Below are 18,818 nucleotides of genomic sequence, written 5' to 3'. Positions count from 1 at the left end.
TGGTTGTCCTCAAGCTGCTGGGTCTCTTGTCAGGACCTTCCAATGGTTTAAACCCAACTAGAAGGTCATGGGCAAGGGAGCCCATGGACACCTTCTGGAAAGCCTTCCATGGCCCAGAGCAGGGTGGAAACATGCGTCTGGGGGAGAAACCGGAAAACAGAAAGCACCTGTTCTTCACCGTGCAGCTTCTCCCAAGCTAGGTGGAAAGTGGCTTGAAAATAGTGTGTGTTTGGTTATTACCCTCCACAGGGCCTAGTAGGCTCTAAATTAGAACAGGTGTAAAACTTCACAGACATTGAAGATCATCAAATAAGTAAGTAAATAAATAAATAGTAACTTCCCCCTCTAAGTCTGGTATCTTTTCAAGCAAGGCAGCCTCGGTTTTCCAAGTCAAAGTAAAAATCCAAGTTCCCTACCATGACCGGGATCCTGGCTCTCTCCATGACGTTTCCCGCTGCCCCTGGCCGGGCGCCGGCTGCCCAGCCTCTTCCGGCGCTTCCAGCATGTTTCCACCGCAGGCCCTCGGCCTGCAGATTGCCGCCGGCCCACAGGCTGTTACCTCATCAGGGAGGCCTTCCCCGCCGGACCCGAGTGAAAGAGCCCTGCCTCCGGTCTCTCTCTACGGGGGTACGAGGTACAAGGGTACCTCACTTCGTCGCCCGCATAGTGCCCCTACTCACTTGACATGCGCTCGACGTGTTATTACTTGTAGTTCTCCTTGCGCTAGAATACAGGATCTACGCAGCCAGGACTTGATCTGCTGCTTCCAAATACCCAGAGCCATGCCTGACACATGGCAGGAACTTGATCATTGATTTCATAAATATGTATATATGTATAAATATGTATATATATGCATATATATCCATTGCATATATGGGTATATACACATATATATATGCATGCATAGTGTATAATGGGCTACATATATATAATATATACATATATTATATATGTAATAAGTTATATGGAGCAATAGAGGTCGATATTGAATATATATATTTATTATATACAGTTTACCCTTGAACAATATCAGGATTAGGGGCACAATAGCCCCATGCAGCTATAATCCCCATATAAATTTTGACTTCTCATCGGGAACCCTAACTTTGTGAAGGCGACAGTACCAACCCTTTCCCTGCTACCCCAAGTGTCCCCTGTTTTGGTTGCTGACCCGTCTCCCAGAATACACTATACCTTCTTATACCTTGGTACCGCTGCACACCCTATTTCTTCTGCCTAGAATATCCTGGCCTCACTTGTCTTACTGGCAAACTCCCAAGCATCTTGAAAACCTTCAGGGAAGCACAGCTTCTCGGATACCAGTCACCACTTAGGTAGAGCTTGTCATTCCCTCTGTGTGTCCCCATTGGATCTCTCACCAGCCTCAATTTTGACCCTATCACATCATTCAGTGTCTGGTCTCTCCTGGACTGCAAACTTCTTAAGAATGATGACCAGAGCCAGAAATGATTTACTTAACTGTGTAGCCCCAATTCTGACAGTACAAAAATATGTTAACTGGTTACCGTGAATCAGATAAAAGAATGAGGTCCTAGATGGCCAGACTGAAGCCTAGCCCACCACATCTGATAAGTCATCATATGGTGGAGGCCTTGTACATACTAAACTCTTTGTAAATGTTTCTGGGATAAAAGGGTTAAAGGGGTGAATGTGTTGTGAAACCAGCAATTTTCTTGTTCATTCCCATTTCTATGATCACTCCTTTTCCCTGGGAAAACTCGACTTCCTTCCACAAGGTTCCATTCTGAGTTACCCAAAGTTTCCTTCTCTCTAATCTGGCCACATCCTGCCTACCTATTTGTTATTGAAGCCTGGATTTTATAAACATACGAAACAGATAGGGTTTTTTCAACAGGCAAGAATCAAAGAGCAGACACTTACCCACAGACTGGAGTCCCCCGAGGAGGTTATTATTAGCAACAATCTACTCTGGTCAGGCCATGATTTGTGAAAATTAAGCATGATAATATTTGGGAAACAATTTAATAAAGAAGTAACTATTCAGTATAATTAATAATGATGCATTAAAGTAATAAAGTTTGAGGGTAGTAACTCCTAGCTTTTACCCAGTTCATTCTCCTTGAAAGTTCAAGGGGTGCATTTGTATACGTATTTGACCTTAATTTAGGCTGATATTTAACAAAATATTTAACAAAATGAGAGGAATCCAACAAATTGTAAATACTAATTTTGAGCTAAGTAAGAATTGCGTGCCATTGATAATTAAAAGAGCCAAAGATTAGACTTAATAGCAAATCTTCCTTAAGACAAAAAAAACAAAAAATGTAAACTGAAGTGATACTTGCCATGTCATAAAACAACATAGTAGGAAAAGTTCTCCCAAAATGTATCTTCTTCTTTCTTTGGTTAAAGTTAATAATTCTTTGTGTCCTTCTATTAAAAAAAAAAAAAGTCAGTGCTCCTTTTCCTCCTGTTTAATGTGTAGATTAATATTAATTTGACACACCATGAGTTCCTGTAGCTAGCATTTCCCTTATTCACGAAAAAGCTGCCATATTTAGTTTCCACTGAAGTTTCCACTGAAGGCACTAAGAAAGGGTTTTTTGGAGGGACATACCACAGGCAAAATTCTATTCTTTGCCACTTGTCTCTTCTGCCAACGCCCCCTATGAGAATTGCCTCTGTAAGGTCCCAGGAGACCCTCCGTTTCATTTATAGAACGCTGAGGGTGTCCTATCCAAGGGATTGCTATGACAATTTGCAGACAGTAGGGGCGATGGGACTCCGCAGGAGGTGGCCCTCCTAGTGATTTGGATCTGCTCTAACTCAGGCCTGCAAACTTGGTCCAGCCAGAGGCCCTGCAGATTGCCGAGGCGGAGCACAATGGGCCCAGGTCCCCCAGAACTTCAGAAACTGGGCATTTCTCCCGAAGGAAGGGCCCCGAATAGCTTTCAGCCCTCAATCCTTCCTAACTGTTGGAATGACAACCTGTGACCTTCGTGCAAAGGACGTTCCACACACCACAGGGCGCAGGTGTGAGATGGGAAAGCACTTTTTCAGCCTTCGAGGGAAAGAGGCTGTAGATGGCAAGCTGGGAGGGCAGGGACATTCTCCCCGTGTCTCGGAAGGGGAAAGAAACTTGTCTCTGGGAATGTTAAAGGTGTCTCTCTCTGACCGCGGGGAGCGGAAAGGAGAAGGTGTGTCTCTCCGCGTGGCCGCGCAGGAGAAAGGCTCTGAGTTGTAAGGAAATGGGAGGTGTCTCCGATGTTTATTTTTGCCTAGCAACCCACAGCCAACTGCTTCCCCAGCAGCCATCCACAAGCGCCTCTCAGCCTCCCCTGTCCTAGAGACTGGAAAGCGGTCACTTGGTGTCAGTAAATCGGGGAGGGTGTGTGTGGTGGAGGAGGAGGTGGGAGGGCACCCCCTCCTTCGCCCACGCTCAGGGCTCACCGAGCTAAGCTGTGGCCCTCTTTCGGGCTTGACTTATCGAGGTGACCTTCGCACGACTAAGTTATTTACATGATAAACTGGGGAGAGGGGGCGGTTCAGCCACTGGGACCGGAATGGGGTGACAGTATTGTCTGTGCGCAGCCGTTGGGTTCAGAAAGCTGAAAATGCCTGTGTTTGGGGGGCACTCGTGGGAGGGGTGGGGTCTCTGCAGCGATTTCGGGGGAAAGAAGCAGTGGTAGGTTGCGCTGTAGGAAAAAAGGAGGGGTGCTTGCAGGGGCTGGGGGCCGGGGAGGGGAAAAGGTCTTTAGGAGGGGAGCCGAGGGGAGCCGTGCAGATGGCCGGAGGGGGAGGCGGAGGCCGAGCGGAGACTGCAGACTTTTCCGGGGAGTGGAGGGGTGGCTATGCAGATGACTGGGTGGGGTAGTGACTCCGGAGGGTGGCCGGGGTGGGGGTGGGGTGTACGCGAGCGCCTGTGGCTAGGCTGGGGGGGAGGGGGAACCCGGGGGCGGGGCCTGCGCCGGCTGCGGAGGGGCGCGGGGGCGGGGTTGCCCTCCCCGGCCGCGCCGCGCGCGGGCGCCAGAGCGAGTGTGCGCGGGGGCGCGCGCGCTCGAGCCCGGGAGGAGGCTCCCGAGCGAGTCGGTCGTGGCGGCGCAGCCCGCTCCCCCGCGCCCTATGTGAGGGAATCGGGGAGGCCAGCGGCGCGCAGGGGAGGGCGAGGCATGTGCACGGGCCGGGGGGTGCTGCAGCCGCCCGAGGAAGAGGAGGACGGCGGCGGCGAGGAGGAGAGCGGGGGACTCGCGGCGGCGGGCCCGGGCCGCGGGGATGCAGCGGACTGTGTGTGTCTGGCTGTAGCTGACGCGAGGCGGCGAGGAGGCGCCGGAGACCCGCGAGAGGGGCGACCGGGAGGCGGCGGCGGCCGGGAGAAGTAGCAGCAGGACGGGCGGCGGCGGCAGCGGAGACGGCAGCCCTGAAATGCATTTTCTTCTCCAGCGGCCATGTTAACCAGGAAACCTTCGGCCGCCGCTCCCGCCGCCTACCCGACCGGTAAGGAGGGCCGGGCCGCCACGCCGCCCCGGGCGCCCGCCCCCGCCGGCCCCCGCCGGCCCCCGCGCGGCCCGGGTCCAACCCTCGTGGCGCGGGCGCCCGCCGCCTGCGGGACCTCGAACAAAGTCTGCGCCGCGGCGGGGCCCCCGGGCGGACGGCGCGCCCTCGCCTCGGCTCAGCTCAGCTCATTGTTGCACGCCGGCCCCCGGGCTCCACCGAGTGGAACCCTCGACCCGGCCGGCGGGGGCCGTCCCGGGCCACCCCCCCACCCCCTCGCCCGGGGCTTGGCGAGGCCATCGCGCCCTTGTCGGCGGTCCAGTCCTCTTCCCGGCCTGCGGCCGCTTGCAACGTGGGCCGCCCAGCCCCGGCCCAGCCCGGCTCCGCCGCGGGGTCGCGAACTCGCGCGCCGGCGCCCGACTTAACTTTGCAGCTGCCTGAGCCCCGCCCGGGGCTGCGCGCCTGGGATCCGGGGCCGGGGCGCCCTTTTAGTTCCCCCAGACGCCAGTTTTTACCATCCGGCCTGTCTCCTGGGGAGAGCGGGGTTCGCTACCCAGAGGGGTGGGGCGGGGCGACGGGGTCTGGGTGACTTTCTCTCCCCTGACCCTCTTTTGTCTCCTCTTGCGCGTGGCTCCCAGGCCGAGGAGGGGACAGCACCGTTCGTCAGCTTCAGGCTTCCCCGGGGCTCGGTGCGGGGGCTCCCCGGAGCGGAGTGGGAACCGGCCCGCCCTCCCCGATCGCCCTGCCGCCTCTCCGGGCCAGCAACGCTGCCGCCGCAGCGCACACGGTGAGACCCAGCCCCGCGGGAGGCCGGGGGGAAGGGGTGCGGGAGGGGCCCGGGACATAAACACCCGGACGGTGGTGTTCTGACGCCTGGAAGAGAAAGGTCGAAGTGCGAGTGTCTCCACGCCCCTGGCTAGTGGCCTCTGTTGGACGCCACCCTATGCAACTTGGGTGAGCCCAAAGCTGCAGCCACAAAGGAAGATTCGTGGCGTGGGCCCCTCACTTCCCCTCTGGAGCCCGCCCACCCCTGCGCTCCTCTTCCTCGGAACTTCCTTCTTGCATTTTTCCTTCTTTTTCCCTCCTTTTCCTGTCCTTGCTTCCCAGAGCTCCTTTCCCTGACCGGATAAACATCCCCCAGCACCACCCCCCCCCACCACCACCACGTTGAGTAGTGGGTATTTATAGAACAGATCTGTGTTAGGGGACAGTCAGGCCGTCCTGCCCGGAAAATCGATCCCCCAAAGAGCCTCCCAAGCCTGGCTCCAGCTAGCAGGGAGCACCGCCAATTGCCCCCGCGTGTGGAAGCATGTTTTATGAGTGCTACAGGTTTGAGCACAGCAGAAATTGTAATTAACATTAACAAAAATAAGAGCCACAGCAGCAGTCAAAACAACAAGCCACCCCTGTAAGGATTCTGCATTTGGATATTATTCAAAAGGAAAGAGCCGCCTTTGCTTTGGAAGAGAGAAGGGCAGGGCAGGGCGCCTGGCAGGTGCCTGTGCCCCTCTGTGGGTGGAAAGGGAGGGGAGAGCCCATCGTGGGACTAGTGGCTGCAGATTGGCAAGCTGGATTTGACTGCAGCATGTACCTTTTCTCAGCTCGCAGAGATCGCCCTTGGAAGGTGACTGATTAGAGGGGCTGTGCACTTTTGGAGGTACTGATGGTTCCCCAGGTCCTATATCCAATTGGATCCTCCAGAGGAACAGCCCAAGGTGGTTCTCCATGAGGGACACTTGGTAGGAATATGGCTTCATTTGCCTCCTGAAAGTTGAATTCTTGTAGAAAAGGCCATTTCTGCTCTACAGAGAAGCAGCTCAGGGTCAGGTGTTACAGGGAAACTTCTTCATTAGAGAGTTTGTGAGAGGATGGATGCAGCGGAGTATCTCCCCTTAGACCTGGACTGATGTGCACCAGTTGTATAGGAGAACATTTTGTTTCTAGTCATTCTCTCTCTGTCCCTCTCTCCCTCCCTTCTCTCTCTCCCTCTGTCCCCTCTCCCCGTAACATGTGACCAAGGGCTAGGAATTGACCACACTGAAGTTAACTGATTGTGTCGCACTGTTGATGGTGGAAGAGAATCAGTCAGGCTGGTTGATTGTGTATGTTAATGGTTGAATGTTCCTGTTACAGTGATGTTTTAGTTGAGGAATTGCCATTGGTTTTAGGGGTTTGGGTTTGTTAGGTTCGGAATTGTCTGACAATTTGGAAATGATCACATCCACTTTTTTCCATGTGTGAATGCAATCACATGACTTGGCGTGACCTGGAAAGAAGTGCTTGGTTTGCGTCTGGATTCCAGGAGTGGGCTTTACTAGATTTACTTTTTTCAGTGGGTACACGTAACGAGATTAGAGAAAACAGAAGGTGTCCACTGGAGGAACAGCCTGCCGTGGACCAGAAATGAAAAGATGTGAGGGTCGTTCTGAGGACTCCCAGGAATGGATGCGTATATTTTCTTGTGGTATCTGCCTGATTGACCTGTTTTTATCTTACAGTTAAAATTCCAGTGTGCTATTGGTCATTAGAGACTTGGTTTGGAAAGTGTGAAGTTGGGTTTTGACTGTGGTTTAGTTTTGATTTTATTTGTACAACACTGCAGGTTTCCTAGAACAGGAGAGTTTAAAAAGACCACACAGCATTTATCTGGTTCTACTCTTTGATTTTACGGGTGAGGAAATAGGTAGGTTAACTGGTTTGGTCAAGATTCCCTAGCAAGTTGATGTCAAGGCTGGAGCTAAAGGCCAGCCCTTCTGAGCCTAGCTTCAACATCTAGTTTGACACCGCTAATCCTAGGAAGTTGTGTTTGTTTTGTTTTAAATGCAGGAATCTTTGCAGATTCATATTCTCATATGTCTTTCAGGTGTTGATAAGGTTTTTTTTTTTTTTTTTGAATCCCACAGCAATTATACCTGGGAAGAGCTGTTTTAGAGTAAGAGGGGGAAAGCGTATTGAGGAGAGAAAAATGACCTTGTCACAGGAGCTTGCCCATATTTTCCATTGTAAATGATACAGTTGGTGGGTAAATATGTGATTATAAAGACTGTGAACTTTGGAATTTATTTAGTCCATTGCCCTTTTGTTACCTGTCTCCATGGATAAATTATTGTATACTTAGTCATTTTGTTTGTTTCTATTTGTTCTAAAAGTGTGCCCAGTGACTGTCTCAATTCCTATTTTTTTTTTAACGTTGTATAGGAGATAATATTATACTTATTTTTTAATTCCCAAGTATTAGTATTAGATCAGTTTCATAAATATTCTGATGTTTAAAGCCATCTCCAGTTATCATTTTACCTTTATAATATAATTGGGATTAAAGAAGAATGAGTATTCTCGTTTTAAAAATAGGAATATTTTGAAGAAGAAAAAGTAAGATATTTGCCTTAGGGCCACATAGGTTGTCTGTGACTGAGGAGCAACTAAAATCCAACCTTTTTGCACTCAGTTCTATTCCATAACACTATACACCATGTCTAAGATGTCTTCAGGGAAGTTTCAAGATGCTTAAAAATGTTAGCACAGTGAAGGATCTTCTATTTTCCACTTTATTATTGGAAGAGATTAAAGCTACCAAGCTGTTGTTCTTACATAATTTTTAATACTAAACTATTTCATGGTCAGAGAAGGCTTCTGTGGGTCTCTCTGTTTGCACGCATACATCCTACCTGTCTAACAACAGCATTCATTCTGTGTGTGTTTTAAATGCGACAGCCATTCTAGGTGGGCCCCGGCAAATAGGAGTAAGCCACGTCCTGAGACTTCAGGAGGCGGAATGAAAGGTTTTTAATATCCTTTCCCTTACATAGGCCTGGCATATGTGTTCTGGAAATAGTGTGGCTCTTCTAGAGCTTCCCCCACCCCTTTTTTTTCTAATCAGTTAATTGTGCTTCAGAATTTTGTCGTGATTAGAGACACTGAGATCAAAGGCCTTCCTTACCACCGCCTCTCAACCGAATCCTCCTTAACATCTGGAGTTTTTTTTTTTTTTTTAATGACACCCGTGGCTTTGAGGTGTTTAGTCGATGCATCTACTCTGAGTCCTTTTTAACTGGCTGTCATTTGCCTTTAAGTCTCTGCTGAGGCACTGGAAGGCTAACATCTTGTGACTCGGGTCACCAGGGAGGATTCCCAATTCCCCGGGCTTTAACTTCGTGTTTTCTTATGAAGGTACAAAGTTGGTTCCCACATGGAACTCAGAGAGTTATCGGTCAGCAAGGGTTTGTTAACATGTGTTCTTCTAATTAATTGATCTGTCCTGAGTGCTTTCTGTCTGTTTGGGTTTATGTTAATAAGGACTTAACAAAGATAAGAGGTGACTCCGCCCTTGAATTGCTCACAGCCAGATGGGTACCTCCAGTGTCAAAACAGGGTAAAATGAACTAGGCATTAACGGTCTATCCATGGGCTAACCACACAGGGAACGAAGGGGGACAGTTCATTGGAAAGGTGAGAGGTGCACTGGACATTGAAGACCTAGGGGTTAGGAGAGTCCAAGCAGCTTTTGGAAAGATGATAATAATAGCTCTTCTTTACTAAGCACTTTGTACATTTTACCTTATTTAATCCTGATAGCCCTAATGAGAAGCCCTGTTGCCTTTTGTTTAACAGCAAGTATTCTGAGGTTCAGAGAGATTAAGTAAATCACCCAAGGTCACGCATTTAGTAAGTAATAGAGCTGGGATTCATTCCCCGTGTGTCTAATTGAAGATGTCTCAACTCGTAACCACTATGAAACATGACTTCACCAAAAAGTAGAGGAGCATAAAAGAGCTTGGTGTCTCCACCAGTCTTGGGGAATGCAGCTTTTTTACTCTCAGAATTGTAACAGTGGTAGATGACATTGGAAGGAAGGACTGAGGTCATTTATGTTCTACATTTCAGAACCTGGAGTCCTAGCCTATCAGTTCATGTATTATCTATGGAAATGGCATACAGTTGGAGGCCTTGAGCAAAAGGGAGGTTAATATCAGATTGACAGTTTTCAGTTACAGCTCCAGAAGTACTTTGGAGAGAAGAGATTTGAGGAATTTTAGACCCAGAAGCAAGGGGGCATGTTAGGAGTCAGCTTTCAGTGTGCCAGTGAAAGACAACAGGAGAGGGTCGTGATGCCGGGTCCCTGGAAAGGAAGTAGGATGGAGAGAGACGACAAGGCCTAATGGGGACTTGGAAGGTGAGGGAGACATTGAAAAGGATTTCCAGTTGTAAAGCTTGAGTGACCAGCGGTGAAGCCTTTTGTTCATTGGAAATTGAGGGGATGAGAGGAGGAAATGGTTTGGGTAGGAAAATCACGAGTTGGGTTTGAATTGCTTGTGGGAAAGGCCATGAGTCTGTAGTTGGACACAAGGGCCAGAGCCCAGGAGAGTAGATTGGGCAGGCCCCAGCTAGATGTGGCATAGGTGGCAGATGTCAGCCGCGGCTATGGTCAGGATCAAGTAGGGAGAATTAGTGGGAGTTGAGAAGCCAGGAGCGTTGAGGCTTGAACCCTGGGGAACCCCTGAACCCACCCAAGGGTAGGTGGACTAATAGTTGAGATAGCTGAGAAGAGTCAGAAAAAGTGTTTGGAGAGGGAGTAGGTGAACCAGTTACTAGTCAAGCTCTCTTTGGTGCTAGTCACTAAACGTGTGTGTTAAATTTTTAATTGTGCAAAACATGAAGACTGCTGTTGCAAAAACTGGAGTGAATTTCTGATGCTGAGAAAGTTTTGCTTTGTTCTCTTTTTAGGAGTTGCTAAACCCCCAAGGTTAATTTTGTCCCTATTGAAGCCTCATGCTTTTTTGTAGTGTGTACACTACAAAATGTAATGTAGGTTTTTCTTCTGAATCACTCCTTCCCACCTTGAAGAGAATGGTTCTCTAGAAGAGATAGCTTTTGAATTTCAGGTCCTTGTATTTCCTGGTGCTTAAAAGACTACAGTGGGTCTTTGGAGGAGGGGTGCAAAGAGAGTGGGCTTGGACAAACAAAAGCAGTTGGACAAGCCTGTACTACTTTTATATACACTCATGGACTTCCTAATTCATCTTTATGGACCATTCCGCTTTTGGCATCGAATGGGGATATAATAACCTGTCCAGCTACCCTGACAAAAGTTCACTTAGCATGAATATCATCATCTATGACTTTAATAAAAGGGTTTGACTAGAAGTCTTCACAGAATTGGTGTGAGAAGTAAAATCCCTCACTCTATGAAATCACACTTTGGACAAGCCCAGGGACTATACTATATTCTACTTTGTTTTAGAAGCAAGCAGAGAGAAAAGTCATTCTTCAGATAATCACTGTGCGGGCAATATGTTAGTTAAAGAAAATTCGAAGGTCTTGGTTGGCTACTAAGAAGGACGTGAAATTTTGTTTTGGAATCCAGGTGATCCCAAACGACTTCCCAAATTGCGATATTACATATACAAACTGCTTCTACTCTTTTGGGTAGTATAGAAAGCCCGAAAGGTAGGATTCAGAAAGCGCCACACAGAAAGAAATACCAAAGAAGATTTCAGTTAATTTGTTATAAGCTCCTAGAGAACAGTGCCTCTGCCCCTTGTGTGGCTAGACTTTAGCTGATACTGGTTGAATGAATGAGGTGGGTTGTGAATGAGGAATTGATCCTTAAGATTCTATATAGGAATCACCAAGCAGGATGCATTAAGACTTGTGGGTGGTTGTCTGAGGCTGGTGAGAATTCCTAACTGAGAGGGCATCGTGGCCGCTAGGGCTCTCCCCTCCCTCACATCTTTGCAATAATAATACTTGAAAGAAATCCCAAGCAGATTCTCAGTAAAAGGCTGGGGGCCCCTTGGCTTGCAATGGCAGTTTTGTTTAGACAGGAATGTTCAGGGTTGGCATGTGCACCTGAAATAGAAGTCGCTACTTTGTATTCCTTGTTGGAAAGCCGAGTATCCCAGCAGCCCACAGAAATACACTGTGTGCAGAGCTGAGCCATTGACCAAAGGAAGGCCCAAAAGTGTGTGGTGGATGGTTTGTCGCGCTGAATGGCCTTAAATGGTCATCCCAGTCAATGAAGCCCAGACGTTTTTAAAAATAGATGAGGGGTTTACAGGATGCTACAGTGCATATCTACATGGGAATCTCTCAAGCCGAAAAGTGCAGATTTTTTTGCCAGCGGTGCATACATCTTCCTAGGTATAGTCAGTTCTCCAAGTAGTAGAGAAGACCGAGAATGAATATGCTGATGTTTTTACAACAGAGCTAGTGAGACAGACGTGGCCCCTGCCCTCCTGGCAACAAGGAAGCTACTGAGTGAACCGTGAAAGGGGGAGGGGCGGAGCCGGCACGGAGACCACATGTTCTTGTTTTCTCTGTGTCCCGTTTCGTTTCATATTAGGTGTAGGTGGAGCGGGATGCCTGGGGCGTGCCAGGCCTTGTGCTGAATGTTAGGTAGAGGCCAGGGAACAAGACAGACCTCTTGGCCTCCAGGGGAACTTTCTCTGAAGATCCTGCATAAGTGCAGCCAGTGACTGGTCTGTTGGGCGAAGTGCTCACAGTGTCCTTGTTTGCAGGATCTCATGTTGCAAAGCCTTACCAAGGCCGCTCGTCCTTTATTTTCTCAGAGGCTGTCAGCATCAGGGTGTTCGTGATGGGCATACAGCTCCTGGGCATACAGCTCCTCCTGGGCATACAGCTCCTCCCTTGTAGTACACCTGACTCCCCCCTGCAAGTGCAGACAGATCAGGTTTTGTAAAGGTGGGCTGGGGGCTGACCTGGAAAATAGCCCATGTGGACACACAGACTTCTTGCACCCTCCTGACGGTTGCTTTCTGCATTCCAGATCGGCGGCAGTAAGCACACAATGAATGATCACTTACACGTCAGCAGCCACGGCCACGGCCAGATCCAGGTTCAGCAGCTGTTCGAGGACAACAGTAACAAGCGGACAGTGCTCACGACACAGCCCAATGGGCTCACCACGGTGGGGAAGGCGGGCTTGCCAGTGGTGCCCGAGCGGCAGCTGGAGAGTGTCCACAGACGGCAGGGCAGCGCCACATCTCTGAAGTCTATGGAAGGCCTGGGGAAGGCGAAGGCCACCCCCCTGACCCCTGAGCAAGCAATGAAGCAATACATGCAAAAGCTGACCACCTTCGAGCACCATGAGATTTTCAGCTACCCCGAGATCTATTTCTTGGGTCCAAATGCAAAGAAGCGCCAGGGCATGACCGGTGGGCCCAACAATGGAGGCTACGACGACGACCAGGGATCCTACGTGCAGGTGCCCCATGACCACGTGGCTTACAGGTACGAGGTCCTCAAGGTCATCGGAAAGGGAAGCTTCGGGCAGGTGGTCAAGGCCTACGACCACAAAGTCCACCAGCACGTGGCCCTGAAGATGGTGCGGAACGAGAAGCGGTTCCACCGGCAGGCGGCGGAGGAGATCCGAATCCTGGAGCACCTGCGGAAGCAGGACAAGGACAACACCATGAACGTCATCCACATGCTGGAGAACTTCACCTTCCGGAACCATATCTGCATGACATTCGAGCTGCTGAGCATGAACCTTTACGAGCTCATCAAGAAGAATAAGTTCCAGGGCTTCAGCCTGCCTCTGGTTCGCAAGTTTGCCCACTCGATTCTACAGTGCTTGGATGCTTTGCACAAGAACAGAATCATTCACTGTGACCTTAAGCCCGAGAACATTTTGTTAAAACAGCAGGGTAGAAGCGGGATTAAAGTGATCGATTTCGGCTCCAGTTGTTACGAGCATCAGCGTGTCTACACGTACATTCAGTCCCGTTTTTACCGGGCTCCGGAAGTGATCCTCGGCGCCAGATACGGCATGCCCATCGACATGTGGAGCCTGGGTTGCATTCTAGCCGAGCTCCTGACTGGTTACCCACTCTTGCCTGGGGAAGATGAAGGGGACCAGCTGGCTTGTATGATTGAACTCTTGGGCATGCCCTCTCAGAAACTGCTGGATGCGTCCAAACGAGCCAAAAATTTTGTGAGCTCCAAGGGTTATCCCCGTTACTGCACTGTCACGACTCTCTCAGACGGCTCTGTGGTTCTCAATGGAGGCCGTTCCCGGCGGGGGAAACTGAGGGGCCCACCCGAGAGCAGAGAGTGGGGGAATGCACTGAAGGGGTGTGACGATCCCCTTTTCCTTGACTTCTTAAAACAGTGTTTAGAATGGGATCCTGCGGTTCGCATGACCCCTGGCCAGGCTTTACGGCACCCCTGGCTGAGGAGGCGGTTGCCAAAGCCTCCGACGGGGGAGAAGACATCCGTGAAAAGGATAACCGAGAGCACTGGTGCTATCACATCCATTTCCAAGTTACCTCCACCTTCCAGCTCAGCTTCCAAACTGAGGACTAATTTGGCACAGATGACGGATGCCAATGGGAATATTCAGCAGAGGACAGTGTTGCCAAAACTTGTTAGCTGAGCTGAGTCCCCCGATGCTGGTAATCTGAAAGATACGACGTTGCTGAGCCTTATCGGGTTGAAAAGGAGTAGCTCAGACCTGTTTTTATTTGCTCAATAACTCAACTCATTTGTATCTTTTCAGCACTTATTTTAATGTAAGAAAGTTGTTCATTTTGTTTTTATAAAATACATGGGGACAATGCTTTAAGTTTTTATACTTCCTGAAACTGTTTTTGTGTTCTAAAAGTATGATGAGCCTTACTGTATCTAGTGTGGCAGAGTAATAAACATCAGTGGCAGGCCATTGATTACTTCGTGACTGCTGCGCATTTACAGATTGGTGTCGAAGACATTCACTGTTTCTATGGTTCATAGTATATTCTCCCCAGGCGACTGCCCCCGAAGGGCCCCCTCCTCCCTCCATGCGCCAGGTTCACGCACTGGGGTAGCAGGTCCTGCCTCCGTTTGCCGTACATCTCGTGGGTGGTAGCAAGGGCGGGAAAGAATGGTCAGGAAGCCAGCGATGCTCTAAGGACAACTGCACCTTAGGGACTTTTTTTCCCAAACCAGTGGTCAAACAGACATGACCCCCCCAAGGTTGTAAATGCCCGCTTAGCCTTCTGACTTTCTAAAAGGTGGCCAAGCACACCTGGGTGGGTAAACGGGAACGTGTGTGTTCCTTCCAATTTTCTAATATGATCAGCGAGCAGTTTTGTAAAGAAGCCTCAGATTACGGACTTGGTTTTGCACCTAAATATAGAAATGTATTCCATGAACTGTTCCTCCTCTTTGCTTTCCTCCTCTCTGTTCCTCTTTTACCACACATCTGTTGCTTGCATTTAGGGTTTTGGTTTTTTTTTTTTTTTTCCTTCCTTCAGATATATATCCCAGACTGTTAATACAGAAGAGAGACATTTCAGCTGTGATTATGACCATTGTTTCATATCCCAGTTTAAAAAAGAACAGCAGCCTAGCTACTTAAGGTGGGGATTTCCAGAGTTCCAAAGGTTTAGCAAATTAGAGTGAGTTCACACTTTTCAGGTGCCACTGTAAGGTTCTCTTAGCCTGGGAAAGCATCAGCTCTTTCTTTAAAGAGAAACAAGGTTGAAAATCCTCTTGCTGAACAGAAGTCATTGTGACTGTTCAATGAGACCAATTTTAATAACAAATTTAAAGGAGGAGAAGCTCAATTGCAAGTTAAATGGTTTGACTTATTTGCATCATTAGAAATACCCCAAATTGCATTTCGCTATCTTACTTTCTTTTGGATTGCACTGATTGTTTTTGTGGGAATGACACTTTACCTGGGAAAGTAACTGAGAGTTAGGTAAAAGAATATTTTCGTCTCTGAATAATAATTATTTTCAAAGTGAAAAATTCAGTATTTTATCACTAATGTATGAGCAGTGATATTTAACAATTTCAAGGCACGTTGAAGAAATTTTTTAGTATGTGCAATTTAATATAGAGAGATTTTTGCCTGTTTGGAAAATAGGTTTTGGGTAGTGTAAACTAGGATAAATACTCTTTTATATGCACAGATATTATTGTATTGCCTGTAAATTGATTTACAAGTACTTAAAGCATGGTCCCCGGCGAGGCCAAGAAAGTTTCCGGTTAAGTTCTTTAACTATTAGTCCTACAGTTTCTCTTAACTTAAAAAGGAAAAAGAAAAAAGAAAGTAGTTTTTGGAATAAAACACTTATCTTGAGGCTTTGTCAGTTGTTGGTGGAGAAAAACGCTCAGGAAATATTACAGATATTTGCCAAAAAACAGTAATAAGATTAGCTTATTAAAAAGATAGTGATGTTGTTATTTGCTTTTCTATTTAAGAGTGTCACTGATAAATTACTTTGTCCTTCTGTATTTAGAAATTAGAGCTTCTTTCCCCAAATTCTTTACCATTCTATACACATCTCTGTGTAATTTGTGGAAGTGCAATAATATGTTAGTAAGTTGCTTTTTAAATGATGCTCACGTGATGAAACCTCCAATCAGTGGCTTATGGAATTTAAAGACTGTATTTATTACTGAAATTCTGACTTAAAGGCATAATTGGTATGGTGGCTTTGTAAAAACCATAAGCCTCTGAATGATGGTTTGCTTCTTGAGGTCAGTAAAAGAAACAAAAATATAAAGGCTGTTTTCCCCTTGCAATGCTCCTCTTCCATACCCACCCTCATCTTCGCAGTTAGGTTTCTATGAACCTGAGCCTGCCATTAGTAGAAATTTCCCTTTAAAATACATGTGAAAATCTATAAATGGACTAATACTGCTTGTCTTTCCCCCACCACATAAAACTAGTTCTTAAGATGCCAATAGTGCATTTGTGACTATATTCACAAATGTAACCGGAAACTTTTAAGCCAAACTATAATGTGCAGCGCTATGCACCCCCATCCCCAAATACAGTGAAATTTACTTCATTCACAAAGAGCCACCGTGTTCAGTGTTTCGTGATAGGGCTGCTTTGAAAAAAAATTCTAGCTTAATTACGATGTCCAAAAAAGAAAAAAAAAATGTTGCATCTCTGTGATCTTAAATAAATGAAGGGCTCTAATAGGCTACTAGGAGTTGGCTTGGAAACAGTCCTTGGTCTCACAGGTTACCATTGTCTAGGGATGTCTGAGCTGTTTTCAGATTTCAGACTAGCACAGTGTCTTGTCTTTGGTTGCAGTCTCATCTGGCTCCGTTCCTTGCACCTCCGCATGAGCACGTCAGGGCGTTGCTACGACAGTGGAACAGCACGGTGACGCGGGACAGTGCAGATCACCAGTAGAGGAGAAGTTGTGCCCTTAGTGTTAACAATGTGCCTTTTGTTCCGAATGCCATGTTGTAGGGCATGCATTTTTGGGCCTCTTTAACTCTTTGAATACCAGGCAGTGAGGATGGAACCCACCTCTGCAGAGCTACATCTGTCTTAAATACCCAGTTACTTATAGGCCTTAATAGAAACCGTAAGGCGTGACTCATCATCAGGCATTGAGGAAGGTAACCACTGGTTAGTCACACAGGAAATTCCTATGTTTAAGGGGTTAAAGACGGTCTTTGTTGTATCTGAACATCAGACTGATTTTTTAAATGATATTTTTTTGTTACGCTAACACTAGACAAAAACCAACTGTATTTGTAAAAATTTACCTCAAACCATTTAATTTTATAGTGTGATTAATCCCAGGGCATTTGGTCTGAACCAAAGTGCATTCCTTTTCTATGTGCCTGGCTCTAGTACGGATGGCCAGGGATTTTTACAATTTGGGTGCAAGGCACTTCAGCCACTTTTAAACTTAATGTGTGGTTTGGAGTCATGTTCAAGGACTCCATCAGGAGGTTAGGCAACACTTCAGGCATCAGTAGCATTGGGCCATATTGGAATCTTAAAAGTGTGAATTATTTTAAGGAGAGCATTCATTTTTGTAATTTTTTTCATCAAGAATATTTCTGGTAAGCAGAAGACTTTAAAAAAAAAAACTGATTTGGTTGGTAAAGGTTTTAATATCGCCCAACATAATGCTGTGGTAGCATTTAAAAAAAAAGTATTTGTCAACTCTTGTTTCTTAGGGGCTTGTACATCTCTCTGCTATGGACATATAAAATTAATTGTAATTATACTCAGCTCAACTGCTACAGTTATGTCTAGGCAGTGGCTTGGGTTTTTATCGAGCAACAACTTAGACACGTGACTGTAATATGCTGCAACTGTGTGTACTGAAAATATGTGAAAATGGTTGAATGTGGACTGTGTATATATGTATGTAAACATTTCTGTGAGATGCTGCTGTCGCCACTTAACATGAAATATGTTCTGGTGGATTTTAATCCTAGTGGCCAGTTCTATGATACTGTATGTATTGTACAGCTGAAGACAGGAGTAAGACTGTTCAGTGAATATTTGTTACATTTTATTGTCGTGGCCAGAGATAATTTCAGAATAAAAATTTAATGTCCTACCTTACTTTTCTCCCCTTTTCTAACTATAATTTAACTCCTGATCTATTTCTGGTGATATTCTTGGTCTGGTAGCCTGGAGAGAGTCTAGAAGGCAAACATTGTCAGCTACAATTTTTTCTTTTTTATTCAGTATAAATGTGCAAGCTCCAAGTAAGAAAGTATAAATGTGCAAAGTATAAATGTGCAAGCTCCAAGAAAGAAAGACTAATGATTTTAGTAGGCAACTCTTGCTTTTCTCGGGATATCCTGTTCTTAACCTGTAATATTTCCACGTAACTTATCCTTTATACAGACTCTGCAGCCATGTTTTATATTCTGCTGAAACATCAAATCTTTTTTTCTTTTTCTTTTTCTTTTTTTTATTTGAACCTTCAAGGTGATAAGCTGTGGGAGCGGAGTCTGTAAATTATTCCCCACCAATCTATTCTCTGCGCCCAACTTCTGGCAAATGATTCGTTTATGCGCTCACCAGCTCCCCCATATGCTTCTGAATGCTTATGCCTTTGCAGTTCTTGTACTTGGTGGTCTCTATGGTTCATGTTTTGGGAGGTTTTCGTGTCTCTTTCTGCCATGGCTGGATCGGAAAATAGGGCCTGTAAACTGCAACTAGCTCGTGATTTATCAAGTTCAGTTAATACCAAGTGAAGAGTTTTCTTACAGATGACAGCAAGCAGATGCTCTAGTAATTTGTCAGACATTGCAGGGATATTATGTAGACAAATATTTCCCTCTTGTGGAAAGAACTACCTCACGTTTTTATTTACACCCCTACTGCCACCAACAGCAGAAAAACTACTTAGTGTGGCTTCCTGCAGCAGAAGTTGGATTTGCGTAAAACAAGGGAATACTATAGGGGTTTCCCAAACCAGACTTGGTCTTACCACATCCTACGCTATAATCTCCCATGACTGCTTCTCTTGCTAATCAGAGTTCTTACCCAGTGAAAAAATACCAACTGATGAACTAACCAAGAAACCAATGTATTTCGGGAAAAAAATTAAGAGACGTGCATGACG

The 18,818-nt window shown here is 46.9% G+C and overlaps 1 protein-coding gene across 1 annotated transcript; it reads left to right on the top strand.

Moving 5' to 3' along the window:
• Positions 1 to 4,028: 4,028 nt before the first annotated feature.
• DYRK2 (dual specificity tyrosine phosphorylation regulated kinase 2) lies at positions 4,029 to 14,186 on the top strand. The gene is made up of 3 exons (XM_082739654.1): positions 4,029 to 4,479; positions 5,115 to 5,263; positions 12,263 to 14,186. The coding sequence occupies exons 1-3, from the start codon at positions 4,431 to 4,433 to the stop codon at positions 13,868 to 13,870; spliced, it is 1,806 nt and encodes a 601-aa protein (XP_082595780.1). The 5' UTR covers positions 4,029 to 4,430; the 3' UTR covers positions 13,871 to 14,186.
• The last annotated feature ends 4,632 nt before the right edge of the window (positions 14,187 to 18,818 follow it).

This window comes from Mustela nivalis (assembly GCF_964662115.1).
Source record: "Mustela nivalis genome assembly, chromosome: 7".
Lineage (NCBI taxonomy): Eukaryota > Metazoa > Chordata > Mammalia > Carnivora > Mustelidae > Mustela > Mustela nivalis.
This window is presented reverse-complemented; position numbering and strand designations above follow the sequence as displayed.

What these genes read in the sequence shown, in the direction of transcription:
- DYRK2 (XM_082739654.1), top strand. Translation starts at nt 4,431, where the DNA reads ATGTTAACCAGGAAACCTTCGGCCGCCGCTCCCGCCGCCTACCCGACC. An exon ending in TCCCGCCGCCTACCCGACCG is followed by an intron (nt 4,480 to 5,114) that starts GTAAGGAGGGCC and finishes CGTGGCTCCCAG; the next exon opens with GCCGAGGAGGGGACAGCACC. An exon ending in CTGCCGCCGCAGCGCACACG is followed by an intron (nt 5,264 to 12,262) that starts GTGAGACCCAGC and finishes TCTGCATTCCAG; the next exon opens with ATCGGCGGCAGTAAGCACAC.